The sequence below is a fragment of the Anolis carolinensis genome, chromosome 3 (genome assembly GCF_035594765.1).
Source record: "Anolis carolinensis isolate JA03-04 chromosome 3, rAnoCar3.1.pri, whole genome shotgun sequence".
In the NCBI taxonomy this organism is placed as follows: domain Eukaryota; kingdom Metazoa; phylum Chordata; class Lepidosauria; order Squamata; family Dactyloidae; genus Anolis; species Anolis carolinensis.
The window spans coordinates 123,989,015-124,007,251 of record NC_085843.1 but is presented as its reverse complement, the minus strand read 5'-3'; the positions used below and the strand labels follow the sequence as shown (position 1 = coordinate 124,007,251).

General features: G+C 39.2%; 1 protein-coding gene across 4 annotated transcripts; it reads left to right on the top strand.

The window, feature by feature from the left end:
- The first annotated feature begins 285 nt into the window (after positions 1-285).
- On the top strand, positions 286-17,544 carry LOC100553237 (protein-lysine methyltransferase METTL21E). Of its 4 annotated transcripts, XM_062975460.1 has the most exons (6): positions 1,870-1,969; positions 4,095-4,206; positions 4,988-5,147; positions 13,468-13,625; positions 15,845-15,962; positions 16,590-17,544. In XM_062975460.1, the coding sequence occupies exons 4-6, from the start codon at positions 13,503-13,505 to the stop codon at positions 16,988-16,990; spliced, it is 642 nt and encodes a 213-aa protein (XP_062831530.1). In that variant the 5' UTR covers positions 1,870-1,969; positions 4,095-4,206; positions 4,988-5,147; positions 13,468-13,502; the 3' UTR covers positions 16,991-17,544. The 4 variants fall into 4 exon arrangements, with proteins under 4 accessions (XP_008105188.1, XP_062831530.1, XP_008105193.1 ...); XM_008106981.3 differs by lacking the exons at positions 4,095-4,206; positions 4,988-5,147 and adding an exon at positions 286-494 and having other exon boundaries at positions 1,860-1,969; XM_008106986.3 differs by lacking the exons at positions 1,870-1,969; positions 4,095-4,206 and having other exon boundaries at positions 4,265-5,147.
- Positions 17,545-18,237: the final 693 nt, after the last annotated feature.

The following is an 18,237-nucleotide window of genomic DNA, read 5'->3' as shown; positions in this document are numbered from 1 at the left end:
AAGATGTTATGATTGGGTTGACTTTGGGGTGAAGCACAGGTGTAAAACATTCCTGGTCACTAAAATATACTTATCCATACCTGTTTAGCAAAGAGATAATAGAATATGAGGGAAGAAAATGCATTGTGGATTATGGAAGCTAGTGCTTAATCCTAGGCAAGTTGGGGATAGGATTGCATGCGTGTTATCCTAATTTATGGCAGGGGAGTGATGAGTATACCTTGTATCACACTAGATGTCTGTTTTTTCCTGGAAACGTCCCCTTTCCTCTTACATAAGTCTCCCCCCCCCCCCAATGCCTATGAAATTAAAGGGGTGGGCCCACTCTGTTCACACTGCAGCTGTCTCACAGTTTATTAGCTTCTCCTGTGGAGGTTTAAGTTTCAAACTTTATGGTTCTTCATGAAGTAGCCAGCATTGGGTAGAAGATCTGCAGATGTAACTTTTTTCAACTTCACTTTTTCTAGGAACTGGGACAAAAAGAAATTATTTGGGTATGTTGCAGTATTTTTTAAATGACTCCTGATTTTATGGGATTTTTTTTAAATTAACAGTCATTGCTTTGATTGGCCTTTTATGCCTCTTAGAATTTCATATGATGCTGTGCATGTTTCATTCTGGAGTGGTTCCTTTAAAAAAAAAATCAATCATGGTCGAAACATGTACAAATCTTGCCAGTACAATAATAAACTAACATTTCTGAGTTCTGTTGGCTGTTCTATAGATAACAGATAATGCCCTTTACAATAATGTTTTATAAAATAGTTGTAGAGGAACATACTGTCTCAGATTACAAGTCAGTAATGCTAAACAATGCTATCACTCCAAGTGCAGCAAGATTCTTGGGTGATCTCTATTTCTCTTTCTCTACAAAATGAGGACTGAATGATTTTATGCATACTGATCCATAGTGGAATATACTTCTGGGTGAACATACTGCCTATATGACAAAGTCTATGCTTATTCTTTGTATACATTGCTGTTTCTTGTTGGTTGTGGAAATAGTCTCAGGATGAATGACTTCCCACTTCTAGTAGAGTGGTAAAAACTATTCATAGTATGTGTAACACTTGTGCAAAAAAGAAAGAAAAAGAAACCCTGTTGTGGGAATATTTACTATCGTGTTCCATGACAACTGTAACTATGCAGTTGTGTGTGTTGACAATGCAAGACCAATTTATTTACTGTGATATATATTTTTTCTCTGCTACTAACTGTTCTGTTATCTTTGTGGGTAAACAATTCTCATAGGGGTTAATTACATTTGGGGAAAGCACGGCTACTGTGGTCATAATTCTATTTTACAGTGAATGAATAAAATAGGATTTGTTCTGACAATTCCAGACAAAGATGTACACCTAGAATGTTAGCTGGCATTGAAATGTATTTATCAGCATTATATGATGTATAGATGAAGAAATCTAGATCCCTCTTCCACACAAATTTATACATAATACAGACACATAATTTCACTATTGTAGCTATGCATGTGCAAAGTGTATTAAATCAAATACATATTTTTCCCCAAATGTCATAGCATTTTCTTTATGGAGAAGACTCCTAGCATTGTATCTTCTCCTAACACCACTGTGAGAAATACCATGTCCATAATGTCCATGGAGGCATTTTATTCATTCTGCACTGGAGCCAAATGACTTTGTTTATGTCTTTGACACATCTTAATATTAAATACACTTCCTAGTATGTAAGACTCAGTTGTTGCTCCCATTGCCTACTGAAGAACATATGAATAAAAGTTTATACATGACAAAGAAAAATAATGCCATAGGTCTAACTATATTAGTAATTCACAATCCATTCTTTTCTTAGTATTTGGATATTTCTTTTCTCCCTTTTAGTACTTAGAATCTTTATCTCATGAATACATTGTATGAAATGGATTCAAAGTCAACACAGCACAAACATCTTGTGTCAGATGAATTACCTAGAAAGCCAGATCACAAAGAAGGTAAACATTCTCCTTTCTTGCTTGCTTGCTTTGTCCTATTGCCTTGCCATGAAAATAAACTAGTGCGCAAAGTTTTGCTGCTTGAGTCAAAGTGTGAAATAGTTGTCCTGCTTTGCAAAGTCAGTCAAGATGATGGTTAAATATTCAGTATGGTAACAGGATAATGTCTATCACTGCCTTTGAGGGCAACAGTAGGTTCAACTTTGAAGAGGACAAAGACCAAATGTTCTCTGATGAGTCCCTTTCTGTGTCAGTAGACTGGCAGGTTTACATCGTCACAATAGTTGTACTTGAAAAAACTGGATCTGACCATATTCTTTTTAATGTCCCACAACGTACCAAAGTAATGCTGGGGCAACTGTGTGAAATTTTGAAGAAAAAGAAGAGCTAACCCTCTGCTTGGAATACCAGGTCTTAGGGGAAAAAGGAATGAAGACACGGACAAGCACCAGCACTGTTAAAGCCCAAGGGACAAAGCCACTGGCCAAGGTAAAGGTAAAGGTTTCCCAAGTCCAATCATGACCGACTCTGGGGGTTGGTGCTCATCTCCATTTCTAAGCTGAAGAACCAGTGTTGTCCATAGACACCTCCAAGGTCATGTGGCCGGCATGACTGCATGGAGTGCCGTTACCTTCCCGCCGGAGTGGTACCTATTGATCTACTCACATATGCATGTTTTCGAACTGCTAGGTTGGCAGGAGCTGGGGCTAACAGCGGACTCTCATTCTGCTCCTGGGATTTGAACCTGGGACCTTTTGGTCCACAAGTTCAGCAGCTCAGCGCTTTAACACACTGTGCCACCAGGGCCCCCCATCTGGCCAAAGTTGGCAGATGCTAATACCAGCTTGGCTAGGTTACAGGCAACAGGACAGACAATAGGCTGTGATGTACAAGTTGATTTGTCCTGGAACACTTTGCCTCTATTCCTTCGTTTCCCCCTCCCCAAGAGTAAGGTAGGTGTCCATGTTGTGACCATAGGCAGCCATGGCATGTGGGGAAAGGGCAGAAGGTGATAGGCATCCTGTCTCTCCTGGCCACCTGAGCTCTCGGGAACACAGGAGGGTTGTCAAGGTAGTTACAACCAGTAGGAACAGTCTCATCTGTCTCAACAGGCCCTAACTTGGAGAGAAACCGACACTCGGTACAGGAATTGTCCTCCCACCCCAAGTTGCATAACCCAGGGTGAAAGACAAGTTAATCAGCTTTCCCCAGTTAAAGGCAAATCAGTTCTCATTAAGTGTTTATCCACCACAGGGCTGATAGGATCACACACTGTCTTAAATGGTTACTGTGGTTGTGCCCATAGTCACACAGAACCATTTCAAAACAATTAGGGAGCAAAAAAATCAACCCAAATATCGCTTCCTATACATGACAGGGAAACTATGATTATAAACTTATAGATTGATAATATTTGGTCCTTTCATGAGACCTGAAGCCTACAGCTTCAGTTGAGAGGGTCACTTCCTAATAATTTGGCTATGGTTTTATAGTATTTCATTTCAATCAATTTTATGTGCCTTATAGAAAAATTGTCTTCCTTTATGCCGATCTGTGACAGTAATATATTGTTGGTTAATTAGTGATTGGTTTGCTGCTCCTGCAGTACAAACTAGTTGATATCAGAAAGCAGTCACATTTTAAAAGAGGGGTACAAGATACTGAATTTTTCTGATATATGTCAGTTCAGAAAAAAATGGGCAGAACTTAACTGTGTTTTTTCCTCTAAAAGTCATATTTGGCAGAGCTGTAGTTATGGAAGGAAAGGTGTGAACAATTATGTCTTCTCCTAATTAAATGTTCCCCCTTTCCCCCAAATTCTTTGCATTGCATTAAAAATTGTTCACATTTAAAATTTTGATACTCAATTTCTTCACTGCTCCTTAGTAACTTTGCTTACCCCTTTTCTTTGGATGCCTAAACTGTATTTCTAAAAGTCCAAATGAAGTTTTAAGTTACTGCAATAATAGAAATTTGGAAGTTATGGAAATATCATTGGAGGGTCAAACTTTGGTATGTATTTAGCATTTGATGGCTTTTCCTTTAACATGCTATTTATATTGGAATTGATTCATGACAAAATTCAGAGTGTTAATAACTCCATCATATTTTTATTCGTATGCAGGGCTGGTATTTTCTTTAGCAGAGTGAAAGAGCAACTTTATGTGGCAGATGCTCTGGGTCACAAAAAAGAAGGCAAACTTGTTATATGGAGTTACACTCCCCTGAAAACACAGGTTAGCAGTTTGGGAAATACTTAAGTTTTGGCCCTGAGCCAAAACTTAACTGTGGAGACACAGTTTTGGTAGTGAACAGGAGTATATGTACACAATAAAAGCTAGTCCATGAACTGCACCTGTTCCTGGAGAACTCAGATATGTCAATGGTAACACATGCCTTGGTTACATTCTATTTAGATTACTGTAATGCACTCTCTGTGGGGCTGGAAAGTGCGCAGAAATTTCATTTGGTCCGAAGAGCTGCAAGCAGATTATTAAATGGGGCAGGATACAGGGAACATACAATTCCTTCATTGTAAAGCTCAGCTGATTGCTGGTCCTTTCCCAGGAACAACTCTATTAAGCCCTTTTAACATTTATTTCGTGTCAAAAGCATTGCATAATAAATAAGTTTTAAACTATTAAAGGGATCTCAAGCAGCTAAATGGTTTTAGACCAAAAGCAGGCAACATCGACTGTCTGTAGCTTTCAACAATTCTTCCTTTGTACATGAGACAGGGCATTGTGGGCAAGCATACAGATGCAGAGTTGTTTGTTGTGTTCCACAGTTGCACAAGGTGGAAGATTCTTCTAGGTAGTGTCATTTTGTCAAGTTGCCATTTGATCTTCCCACTCCACTTCTTAGTTTGTTCAGGGACTTCCAAGTTGCCCGTTCTTGGTTTGCCCCTGGAGGCAAACCCTTGTGGGAGGCCATTCAGTTGATATTTCTTGGTTTAGCTGCCAAGAGGGACACCCCACCCTTGAGCCAACTTTTAACTGTATTATTGTGTCTGTATAGAACCGCCCCTTGACCATATGAAGAGCCACTCTCTGGTCTACTACAGTCTCAGGTCCATTTGGTGGGAACAAGGCAGAGGACCATTTTGGTGGCTCCTCTGAGACTTTTCAATCACCGCCCTAGGGAGGCAAGAATGACCATGTCCTTGCTCTTTCCATCAGTAAGTTAAAACATTTTTATGCACAGTCAGCTTTTCATACTGTTCTTAAGATTTGTATGTTGTCTTTTAATTTTTTATTTTTAAATGTTTAAAATGAAAAATTGTATCCATTGTTTTATTATTTTTAAAACAATGTTTATACTTTAAAGTTTTTGCATAATTCTAATCTGCATCTTTAACCTCTTGTTAGCTATCTTGACTATCATTATTGAGAAAACGCAGGATATAAATGAATAAAATAGCAACAATTGTGTGCGTGCATCACCTGACCTAGCCTAGACTATCTTAAACTAACCTGCTTATAGAAGATACTATCAGAGTGCAGAAAGCTTACTCTTCTGGAATACTATCCTCCGAATCTCCCATGGTATCCCATATTGGTTCTGCTGACTGAACAGTTCTGAATGTTATTATTCAAAAACATGTATAAAGATTCTGCCTCCAGTCTGCTTCTGTATATGAAATGATAGAGGCATCTTCTTATCTTTTGTCTTCAGAAGCTAAATCTTTTGGTCTGACCCCATGTTCACAATTTTTTTTCAGTTGTAGGTTAGGCATGATCCCATTATGACTGATATCTTGAATGAGACAAAGGTGAGGTTTATAGAACAAATTTAAGCTGAGGCATTGAAAAACTCATATTTTTATGTGATGGAAGGAAAGGCTCTTTGAAAGAAGCAGCTGAGATTGTCAGCTCTTCAAGATCTTGGCAGGAATTTCATTTCTCTTGGCCATATTTAAAGAAGCGTAACCTAGTAACTCCTGCATCCTTTTTCTAGTACCTTCTTGCCCTTCACTTTACAGAAGTGTTCTCACATGTTGAAATCTGCAACACTTAAATTCTTTAGTGTGAAAACATGCATTGGAGGCCAGTTCCCAGATACATTTCCGGAAGCAATTAAAAGGAGGGAAAAAACCTGCTAACATAAGAAAGAAATAAAAACTACACTAAAGGATGATGGTGTCAATGTGAACTCAGCATTTGACAGGTTTAAGTTTCCTTAAAATAGAAGCAAGAAAGAGTAGAAGGTGGACCTTTAGCAGTTTTGAAGAATATGCTTGGGTGTGCAAACTAAATAAAACAGCAAGTCAATTTATGATACTTTAGCAAGGATCCAATAGGGTGGAATAGAATATGTGCAAACATTAACACCTTAATCTGTCCGTTGCAGGGGCATGTTGCATAAATAATCATGTGTACACCGCATAGTCCCAAAGTGACCTCTTTGAATTGCTTGATCTTAAATCCACCATGGCAAGTGCAATCCTAGACTTCTCACATCAGAAGCAATTTCTAGGACTTACTTCTGAGTAAATAGGATAATGTACTTGATAGCAACTTGAGATGAGCTTAATATTAACCCTTCTGATGCCCTCCACGAGACAAGATCTCGTGACCAAAAATATTTCACAGGGTAAGTAAGGTAACAAGTGGGACCTGACATATTTTTGTTCCCTGATTACTGAAGTTAAACTAAAGGAGATAGTGTGGGATGGGACATGTTGATACTGTCCCTGGAAATCAATGTTATTTATTTATTTATTTACAGTATTTTTATTTTGCCCTTCTACTTTGAAGGGGACTCAAGGCGGATCACAATGAACGCATACTTGGCAAACATTCAATGCTGTTTTAGACATACAAGACAGACAGATAGAGGTATTTCTGCATTTTCCAAATTTGGTGCCTGCAGGTTATGCTCGATTTGGCCATAGGGCCGTACTGTCGCTCCACCCGCTATGACGAGCTCTTTTTGATCACAAAAAATTTCCTTCCTTGTTCTTGTTCTTTGATTGCCGGCATTTTTATGGTGTTGTAAAATACCTCCCTGTTTAAGCAGTGCCAAATTTCTCTTGTCACAGCTCAGCTATTTTTGAACTTATTAGGTGGACAGTGAGATAGGCTAACGGTCGGGTGCTCAATCCGATTTGGGCTTCGAACTTGCAACCTTCTAGTAGGCGATTAACCACCTGTGCCACAGCCCACATTGCTTATGGGGGAATGGGCAGGTCCACAATTGGGTGGAATGATGACAGAGAAATGGTCAGGGTATGGGAGGTTATTTCTAAAAAAATATTAGTACCCATTTTTCATAATAGAGTTTGAAAAGTAATTCATTATTGTTACTCCTTAAAATGCTTGAAAGGATTTGAGAAAGTAGGCTTACTTCTGTGAAAGTTTATGCCACTAACTTCTTTCCCCCAGTTAGTTTAAAGGTGTTCTAAGATTCGAGTCTAACATGATTATGTCTTTAATTGCTTAAGTGTAATTCATTGCATTGTTCATTACTTTTCTAAAAAAACAAAAACAAAAACCCAGTTCTTGAAAAACTGCTTGTCAATATGTTAAAAATGTCCTTTAAAATAACTTCTACTAATTACACATTTTACCCTTCAAAATATGTGGCCATGTCCATGTTACTCAACCATGTTACTTGCTATGGCAGTCTCTCTTGCTTGTAACTCATGACTTCCAAGTTTTGGAAATGACTAATGCAGGGGTCCTCAAACTTTTAAGCATAGGGCCAATTCATGGTTCCTCAGACTGTTGGGGAACTGGACTACAGTTTGAAAAAAACATGAACAAATTCTTATGTACCCTGCACATATCTTATTTGTAGTGTAAAAAACCATAAAGAATAATACATTCATTGGCTGCCAGGAAGCCAAACTTGTGGATGTGCCACTCAGCCTTGCTGCTGCCCTCAAGGAGTCCATGTCCCCGGCATCCTCCACATCATCCTTAGTCAATGTGGTGTGTGGCTCAGAGTCCATGCTGTTGGCATGGTGCAAGGCAGCACTGGTGGTACCCTTCCTGTCCTCCCCATCTCCACTTTGTGGATCTTGGCCATGGCCAGCCCCCTCTGTGCTGTCCAGCCCAAGGCACCATGGCCCCTTGTGAACACACTCTGCAGATGCTCCACTTTGGCCTAAGTCTGGCCGGCCACAAACATTGGCTGAGCCATCCTGACAAAGCGCACTCCTGAGCTCCAGGTATTGGCCATTTATTTATTTATTTATTTATTTATTTCCAGCATTTATATCCCACCTTTCTCACCTGAAGGGACTCAGGGCGGCTCACAACAATTGGCAAAATTCAGTGCCTACAACATAATTATAAATCAAAAACAGTACATACAATCAATTAAAAACTATTTAAAAATACAATATAAAAATTTAAAACACATAATTAGATCAATTGGTCCAAAAACCTCATGCATTAGCTTTAAATCGGACGATGTCGACTTTGCCATTTATTCATTAAAAGCCTGAGCACATAACCATGTTTTTACAGCTTTTCTGAAGCCCAGGAGGGTTGGGGCTTGTCGAATATCTCTGGGGAGGGTGTTCCCCAGCTGGGGAGCCACCACGAGAAGGCCCTGTCCCTTGTTCCCACCAGCTGCGCTTGCGAGGCAGGTGGGACCGAGAGCAGTACCTCACCAGATGATCTTAGGGATCTTGCTGGCTCATAGGAGGAAATACATTTGGACAAGCAGATTGGGCCAGAACCGTTTAGGTCAAGACCAGCACTTTGAATTGGGCTTGGTAGCATATAGGCAGCCAGTGGAGCTGGCTTAGCAGTGGGGTGGTATGCTCCCTGTATCCCGCCCTGGTTATTAATCTGGCTGCCGCCCATTGTACTAATTGGAACTTCTAGGCTGTCTTCAAAGGCAACCCCACGTAGAGAGTGTTGCAGTAATCCAAATGAATGCTAGATGGATGCTGGACACTTTAAAATTGAGAGCTCTCATATCCGCCATTGAGGATAAATGAGGGTGGGGGTCGGGTAAATGACACTGGAGGTCCGTATATGGCTTGGGGGCCATAGTCTGAGGACTTCTGGACTGATGTGTCCTTCTTTATCATGACTGTTATTGTTAACAACTCTCAAGGTGACTTCAACTTAGCCTATGCATGAGAGACCTCCAAGTCTTGTTCAGGTCTTGCAAATTGAGATTGTGGTTTCTTTGAGTGATTCTATGCAGCTGTAGTGTGGTCTTCATCTTTTTCTACTACCTTCTACCTTGCCGAACAATGTTGCCTTTTTGCGATTAGTGGCACAGGACCCTTGCAAATGTGGTGAACTGTGAATTTAAAAAACACTATTATTTTTACCTGAGAAAATTTTCACTGGAAGCTTACCACAGAGCATATTGGAGGACCTAGAGATTCGTGAGTTCTCTTTACAAGTTTCTAGGTCCTGCAGAATGACTAATGGCCCATGTCTGGCAGAAGTGAACCATAGAAGCACACTGCAGTGCCTAGGGATTCCTAGAGAGAAAATATTAATTAAACACATAAATAATCAAATTCACAAAAGTTAAATCTGCAAATGGTGTGTGTGTGTGTGTGTGTGGGTGGGGGGGGGGACTGTGCACTTAAAAAGATTCCTGTTTCCATATTTATATTTTCAAACACCTGATGCTGAAAATGATATTTGGGTCCACACTTTCATGCATCTATGATTTCTCAATTCATTTGATCTGAAGGTTTTGAAATAAAAACACTGCTATAAACCATACAAAGCAACAGCAACAAAAATTATTTATTATTACCTGCCTCTCCCTGCAGGCTAAGAAGTAGCATACACTACTACCCCATATCATACCATTAAACAGCAGGCTACCTTGAACCTGAAAACAGGCCTGCACAACTTGGCAGTAGTAAAAAGTCAATATTTTATTAAGTTAAACCTCTGTGGGCCTGCTCTCCTTCACCCTGAATTTAATTTTGATTGACTCCTGTGCCAGTTCACTCCACCCCTCTCTCTTTTCCCCTCCCAACTTTCAGAAAGTTTCATTTAAATGATTTGAGGATCAAAACATATTTTGGGAAAAAATAATACGAACAGATAGAAAAATAATAACAAAAATTTATAAAAAACTAATAGAATGGGAAACGGAAAAAGAGGAAGAAAAATCATATATGATTAGGTGGAACGAAAATATAGGCAGGAAGATTAGGAAAGAAGAATGGGAAGAAATTTGGAGGAAAAAACTGAAATATAGCTATGCAACAGATTTGAAGGAGAACTGGATTAAGATGGCCTATAGATGGCATATGACACCACAAAAACTAGGAAAATGTTATAAAAATGTAAAAAAAAATTGCTGGAAATGCGAGAAGATTGAGGGTACTTATTATCATATGTGGTGGGGATGCGAAAAAGCAAAGACCTATTGGAAGAAAATTAGGGGAGTTATGGAAAATATACTAAGAGATAAAACTACCAATGAAACCGGAATTATGGTTATTAGGAATAACTGAACAAAAACTAGAAACAAACAAAGACAAATTACTATTCCTGCTAACGATAGCAGCAAGGATATGCTATGCAAGGGTATGGAAAAACCCCGAAATTCCTAGAGAAGAAGATTGGCTGAAAAAAATACAAGATATAAAAAATATGGATAGGCTTACTTTCCTCCTATCAAAAAGTAAGGGAAATCCGATAAAAGAAACAAATTGGGACAATGTAACAAAATACCTAGAAGGAAAGTTGGGAAAATAAAAAATAAATAAAACAGCAAGAATATAGAATAAAAATGGGAAAAATAGGATATATAACAGAAAAGAAATAAGCAAATAAATAAATAAATAAAATATAGGGAATATATATATATGGGAAAAATAGAAGGAATGAATAAATAAATAAACAAAAATAAAAATAATATAAGAAACAAAGGAAGTTAGGTCCAAACGAAATTAAGAAAGAAAAATACAAAAAGGAAAGAAAAAAAAAGAGGGGAAAAAAAAAGAAACCCCCCACATCATGAAAGGAAGAAAGACAGGAAGGAAGAGCTCCAGAGTATCAAAACAAGGAAAAGAATGAAGAAAGAAAAGGAAGGAAATCTCCATGAAGATGCTCGGAAGTCCAATATTTTAATTCCCCCCCCCCTTTTTTTTTTTTTTACATATTTTCTCTTTCTGAATACTCTTTTTTTCTTTTTTCTTCTCTTTCCTTTCTATCTCTCCTTCTACAAATTATGCTTATTACTTTTTTACCTATATTTTAATATGTTAATGGAAAACTCAATAAAGATTTATTTTAAAAAAGAAAGTTTCATTTAAATGTCGAAAATTGGGTAGAAATAACAACAGCAACAATTATTTTGCTGAATGCTTAATACAGACCTGGATGTGTGGGTATGTATGTATATGTGCAAAATATTGATAAAGGGGAGAAAGAAGGGCTTGCTTCCTGGAACCCAAACCCTTTCCCCAAACTCAGCCAACATTTTGTTCTTCCCCAGCCTTTTGCCCCATTGTCCCAGGCTTCACTTAAAGGCTGTCATGTGAGGAGGGTGGCCAAGATTTCAGATCCCTTTTCTTGCACCAAGCCAAGAGCATGATGGGATCCCGGGTGTGTGGGGGGGAGGGGGAGGAGACATTGGTGTGGTGACACTGCATGGATCTATTGTCACCTGGCCTTCCTACTATTTCAGCTGTGATGAGGGTTTATATTGCCACTATGACATAGAAGGAATGCGCTGTCAGAAAGCCAAACTCACTCTGGTCATGTGCTACATCAACCACTTTGCCACAGTCTAAGGTTTCTGTAGATATGACAGCTGGAACTGTTTCAGAGAGCTTTAGAGGGACACTTGAGAGCATAGCTGCATCCCTTACCCCAAATCCTTGACATCTTGATTTCTGCTGTCTCTGAAGTCACTGTGTTCATTCACACTATGCGATGATATCAGTATCATTTCACTTTGTCTGCCATGACAGCATCCTATGGAATCCTGATATTTGCCATTTAGGAAGTAGGATATAAATAAATATCCTATACCCATTCAGAACAGTAACATGTTTATTGTGTTGAATATCCTTTATCCGAAATGCTTATGATCAAAAAGGTTCTGGATCTCCCCCCGATATTTTGGAATACCCCTTTTTATATATCTACTTTATATAATGATATATTATGGAAATAAGACCTAATTCGAAATACAAAATGCATGTGTATTCCATATATGCTTTATACACTTACCAGAGAATGAAGCATCCTAAAATGCTGCCAGGATGCTCCCTCCACGGAGCCCACCAGATGCCATCACACAATATAAGGCTACTTGCAGTGGGGCTCTGTAGAGGAAGCATCCTGGCAGCATTTTAAGATGCTTCATTTCCCCCCTGCCCCATGGATTTGTCACGCTGCGTGGCAAATCCCCCTCCCCCCTGCCCCACAGGTTTATTTATTTATTTATTGGCTTCATTTCTATCCCACCTTTCTCCACCCCAAAGGGGACTCAAATCAGCATATAAACATTAAAATACATCTCAGCAAAATCAACAATCTAAAACATGAGCTATTAAAACAGTATTAGGATCTCAGTGTAATGAGGCTTATAGCTGAAGGTCATTTTATACATTGTTTTAAGTAACTTTGTACATGAAATGAAATCTGTGTGTACTGAAACATTAGAAAGCAAATGTGTCACTATCTCAGCCACTCATGCTGACAATTTTGGATTTCGGAGAATATTGGATTTTGAAATTCCAGATAAGGAGCCGCTCAACCTGTATCTTGCAGTTTTGTAAAACAGACCAGTGGTTGATTAGAATCTTAGCAAAAGAAGAATAAAAAATATGGACATCTTTAATTGCATATGTGTCACTCCGTGTGAAAATGGACCTCAAAGGAAACTACTTTTTATGTTATTTACAGTGGAACATATAAGCTTGTGTTTGTAGGGCAGGTCAGAAATGACTGATACATTCCTTAATATCATTTTATATATTCTATTTTTGTTATTTTCCTGGGATTTAAACCAGCAACAAGAATATTAAGACTTTTCTAAGTTATTTTTTAGACTCTTCCACACTACCCAATTGTAGTGCTTTGTTTCCACTTGAACTGCCATGGCAACATCCTATGGAAACCTGAGATTTGCAATTGAAGGAGGAGTCTTTACAATTCTCAGCCAGAAAATTGTAGTGCTTCACCAAATTACAAGCTCAAGGATTTCAAAGGACGTTGCCATGGCAGTTAAAGTAAAAATAATAGTGCTATAATTGGATGGTCTGAAATGGCTTCATTGGTACTGAAGAAGGGAGGAATGACCTTCTATTGTTACAGTTTTATATATAGTAAGCAAGCATGATGGATAACAATTCCTTTTGGCTATATATATCATGCTAAACAATTTCTTGCTTGGAACATTTATGGGCAGTGGCTTAACTCAAATGGTTTGGTGGCTAAGAGCGCTGTGTGCTGAAATGGAGGTTAGTAGCTTGGCAAGTAGCTCAATATTCTTATCTTGGCTACCTCTCAGTATTGTCATGTTATGTAATCTTATTCTTGTTTTGTTACTAGGACCAAATGGAGACGAAGAGATAGTTGCAGAAATCATGGGGAGATGTTTCTCTCCTTCAGTGCTAACCACCCAAGCCTGGGAAGGATTTAATTTTGCTGATCATAAAATAAAGATTAGGGAAGGTATTGACAGTTATGGAGCTGTGGTTTGGCCTTCGGTAAGGTAACCAAACTATGTTATTGGTTCTGTTATTTGAAACAAAGCAATATTTGTGATTCCTTGTCATACCGATACATAAACCCACTAAAGTTGATAGACCATATCTGAGGAATTGTATTTTTAAAAAATGGTGTAAGATGCCATGTTCCCTGATGGAAAGAAGTCTCCTTTATTCTGCCCAGCATGGAATTAGGATAGAGCCCTCCCACAAAGAAACAAACCTAGTAGATGGGTGGGGGAGTGGTGGAGTCATACATTTTTCCTACAGCAGCTCGGTTGCTGTATGTGTGTGTATGTGTGTTTCAAGTTGCCAGTTGGTTTATGGTGACTCATGAATTTCACAGGATTTTCTTAGGCAAGCAATATTCAGAGCTGATTATGCCAACTTCTTCCTCTGAAGTATAGCCTGTTATTCATTGATGATCTTCCATTCAAATACTAACCAGAGCTGATCCTGCTTAGTTTCTGGGATCATACAGGAACTGGTGCCTTTACTTCACAATCACTATTATGGATAGTTCAGAAGACTTTTTTTCCATGTCAGAAGCAAATTGAGAATATACTGCAAGTCGCTTCTGGTGTAAGAGAATCGGCCGTCTACAAAGATATTGCCCAGGAGATGCCCAGATGTGTTACCATCCTGTGGAAGGCTTCTCTCATGTCCCTACATGGGAAGCTGGGCTTACAGATGGGAGCTCACTCCATCTTGCAGAATCGAACCAGCAACTTTCAGGTATTCAGGTCAGCAGTTCAGCTAGCACAAGCGTTTAACCCATTGCGCCACCTTGGCTCCAGTTCAGAAGAAAAAAATTCAAATATCCACAACAATTTCAAGGCTCTTTTTCAGAGCAGCAGGGTGTCAAACAAAGACAAAAAGCTAAATTCAGTTGTTAGCTCCAGTTAGAAGAGTCCCATTAAATCAGTGGGGATTTGAAAAGTAAATGCTTGTGTAGGTTGAATTGATTCAGGGATCCTACAGTTGTTGAGACTACTAGATGGATTTAGACAAGATGTTTCCACACCTTCCCCTGACACTATACAATCAAACAGGGAGATTTATAGGTTGAACAGTGTGAAGACTTTGACTCTTGAGAACTGTTTTGAATTTCAGTTCTTGGATGTCCTAAATAGCATCTTAATAATGGTAAGGTATTTAAGAGAGTTATAGCCCTAAACATGTGAAGGACAAAAAAGTTCCACTAGTACTCTAAAACAGCAGTTCCCAACCTTTAGTCTTCCAGTTGTTTTGGACTTCAACTCCCAGAAACCCCAGCCAGTTTACCAGCTGTTAGGAATGGTGGGAGCCAAAGTCCAAAACACCTAGAGGACCAAAGGTTGGGAACCACATTCTATAACAAGAACTTTTGGATTTTCCTTTATTTCAGATATTAGCTCTTTTCATATGCCAAGCATGTCAAACAGCTGTGCCATTTCCTTTCATTGTACACATGTACACACTCAGTATATACCTCCCTCATTGTACAAATCTTTACTACAGAATGATCTCTCACATGCAGTTTAGCTTGGTGAAAATTTGCCCGGGGGCAGACTCAGGTTTGGAAGGTTTGTGCTGAAGTCGGGGCTGTTGTTAGAATGCCTGGGAGTGTCTTGCTGTGTTGGGGTGGCTCATATTTCACCTCTTCCTCATCCCTGCTGCTGCTCCTAGATGACAATGAAGCTTGATTTGAGCTTCTAGTTACATGGGTGCCTCTGCTTCGCTCCTTTCTGATTGTGTGGGTGCCCCATTCTGTTGTCAGCAGGGTCCATGTGATGGCCAGGAGCTTGGATGGAACTCCTTGGCCAACTAGGAGTCACAGCAACATGGGTATGATAAATCTCCTTTCACTGTGCTAATAATCACAGAGAAAGGGTGATTTGCCAATATCCAGTCTGGAGAGTGGTTTTGGCTGAAATGGATCTGATTCCATTGTCCACATTGCTCTGAAGCTCCAGGATACTACGAAGTTTTTAGCAAACTTTGGAGTAGCCCTGGATTCCTCCCAAAGATGGTTTAAAGCAAAAAACAAAACAAGATACTCACTAGAGTACTCACTGCGCCAGCCTTCCATTCAGGGTAAACAAGTTGGGTTTTCTTGGGAAGTGTAAACAAGTCCTAAGCTCTAATCATAGCTGCTCCTTTTTTGTTGATGATAAAACCATTTATATTCATTTTTGTGTTTCTGTAGAGTTTCCTTGTCTCTTGTTTTTCATCCTCAGGCTCTTGTTCTATGCCATTTTTTGGAAAAGAATGCGAAATCATATAATATAGCTGACAAAAATGTTATTGAAATTGGAGCTGGAACAGGTCTGGTCTCCATAGTAGCCAGCTTACTTGGTACGTACTAATTGTAGTATCATTTATTAGCCATGCTCTCTGTTTGAAAAATACCTTACCTAATGTTCATATTATCTACAATATAAAGTAAGAAGTGGATCCAAAGCCTGTTAGATCCCATATCAGTTTGATTGAAGACCACCTTGCTAATAAGATGAAGTAAAATAACTAAATTTTAAGTCAAACAAGTTTTCAAGGACCTGATAGGGATTTTTGCATCTTGGTGGAGGTGTGGGTCTTTAATCCAGATGAAGGCTCCTGAAACTCCACTTTGTATGGTGAGGGAAAAATTAAAACTTTTCTAGTTTGACACCATTGTTCCAATCTAGGGTGGATACCCTATGTGTGCAATTTGCTTTTAAACATACAATTTTAATTGCAACCAATAGTTGCAATTTTAAGCACACTTACTTAGAAGTACTGTCTTGTTCTCTCTCTCCTATCCAAAGAAAACTAATATTTATTTGCAGTTTCACCACTTGGACATATGCTATTCTTATATCTGTCAGGTTAGGCAGTAGTGGACTCTTGAATTTAATTATGCTTAACTTCTGCAAAACCAAATTTGTTGTGCCTTTTCAATTGACTTTAAGACTGACTTTCATTCTGTGGTTCCTTCAATTGCAGGTGCACGTGTGATTGCGACAGACTTGCCTGAATTGATAGAAAACCTTCAGTACAATGTTTTTAAAAATAGCAAGATGAAATGCAAACATGAACCCCAGGTGAAAGAACTGTTCTGGGGAGTGGATTTAGAGAAGAATTTCCCCAAGTCTTCATGCCAGTTTGACTACATCTTAGCAGCGGATGTTGTCTACCACCACCCTTACCTGGAGGAACTGTTGCTTACCTTTGATCACTTGTGTAAGAACAACACAGTTATCATCTGGGCCATGAGGTTCAGACAGGAGAAAGAAAACCAGTTTGTTGACCGATTCAAAAAGGTCTTTGACCTGCAAGTGATTACTGATTTCCCCAGCTTAAGTATAACCCTGTTTAAGGCAAAGAGAAGATGCAGGCCAAAATGATCTCCAGTTACTGCACCCTGAGACTTGTTAATTAGCTGTCTAACCATCAGATTAGAGACCTCCTTACTGAGCTCTAGTTTTGAATGTGTACAATTGCTGGAGCACCTAGACATTTGATTCTCTGCTCGCAGTACAAAGTTGTACTGTTAAACAACAATCCTGATGAAAATATGGTCTACTGTAAGTCTAAGGTACATATATGCCATTCTACAAACAGTTGTTGAATGGCAAGGTCAGAACCAACTTAACTCTGAACTATATTGGTATAATATGCTTCTCTATAGGAAAAAAAAGCTTGAGTGCTATTCGACCAGTTGTACCATGATTGCAGTTTCCTCCTTTTTTACAGGGTCATAAATCTGTCCTGAGTAATTGTTATTAGGATTGTTGTTATTGTTGTGTGCCTTCTAGTAATTTCTGACTATTTGCAACCCTAAGCGAATCTATCATGATTTTTTTTGCAAACATTTGTTCAGAAGGAATTTGAATTTGCCTTATAATATGAATATTATAAATAAACAATATGGGAGATCCATGATGCAGTGTTAATTGCACCCTGTCTTCTCGTCGTCCTCCTTGCTGCCATCACTACTGTTGAATATCTTTGGAAAAATATTTTACTGTTAAGTACTACACAACATATTGCAGCAAGTAAGTCAGCAATTATATTTCTTACATATACTAGATCCATCTGGGGCCAGTCTTTTACCTCAAACAGCAAGATGCCTTGGCCCAGGCATGAGAATATTTTCACAAAATGAGTCCTATGTGGATATTTTCAAGGCAGATTTGATCATATTTTGCAGTCAGCAGCACACACTAAGGTGATAACTGGATTGTAGAGTGCATACTTTGCTCTTACTTTCCCCAGAGCATTCCTTCACATTCCACTAACTACTCCTTAGGCGATCCCTCGTAGTTCGAGGATGATGGTCCTCCATTTCTTGGAAGACGCCTGTGCGTGATTTTTTTTAATGTGTGGAGGTCGGTGCACGGCCGATCAACACACAGTCTTCACAGAGTGAGGTCCCAGCAGTGGTGTGATTAACACAACGAGAGTGGCTTCTCAGTCTGTTGCAGCCTTCTTCCACCTTCACAGCCGTTGTAACATGTACCATGTTATCCTCCGCCTGCTCCGCCGTTGAGGTCTTTGGGTCTTCGGATTGTTCTTGGTCTGGATCCTCCCCTGTGACCACTCCTGGGAGTGTGTGACTCCCGTGGTTGTGCCCGCAGGTTCATTGGAACGC

What these genes read in the sequence shown, in the direction of transcription:
- LOC100553237 (XM_008106981.3), top strand. Translation starts at nt 1,879, where the DNA reads ATGAATACATTGTATGAAATGGATTCAAAGTCAACACAGCACAAACAT. An exon ending in GAGCTGTGGTTTGGCCTTCG is followed by an intron (nt 13,626 to 15,844) that starts GTAAGGTAACCA and finishes TTTCATCCTCAG; the next exon opens with GCTCTTGTTCTATGCCATTT. An exon ending in CATAGTAGCCAGCTTACTTG is followed by an intron (nt 15,963 to 16,589) that starts GTACGTACTAAT and finishes CTTCAATTGCAG; the next exon opens with GTGCACGTGTGATTGCGACA.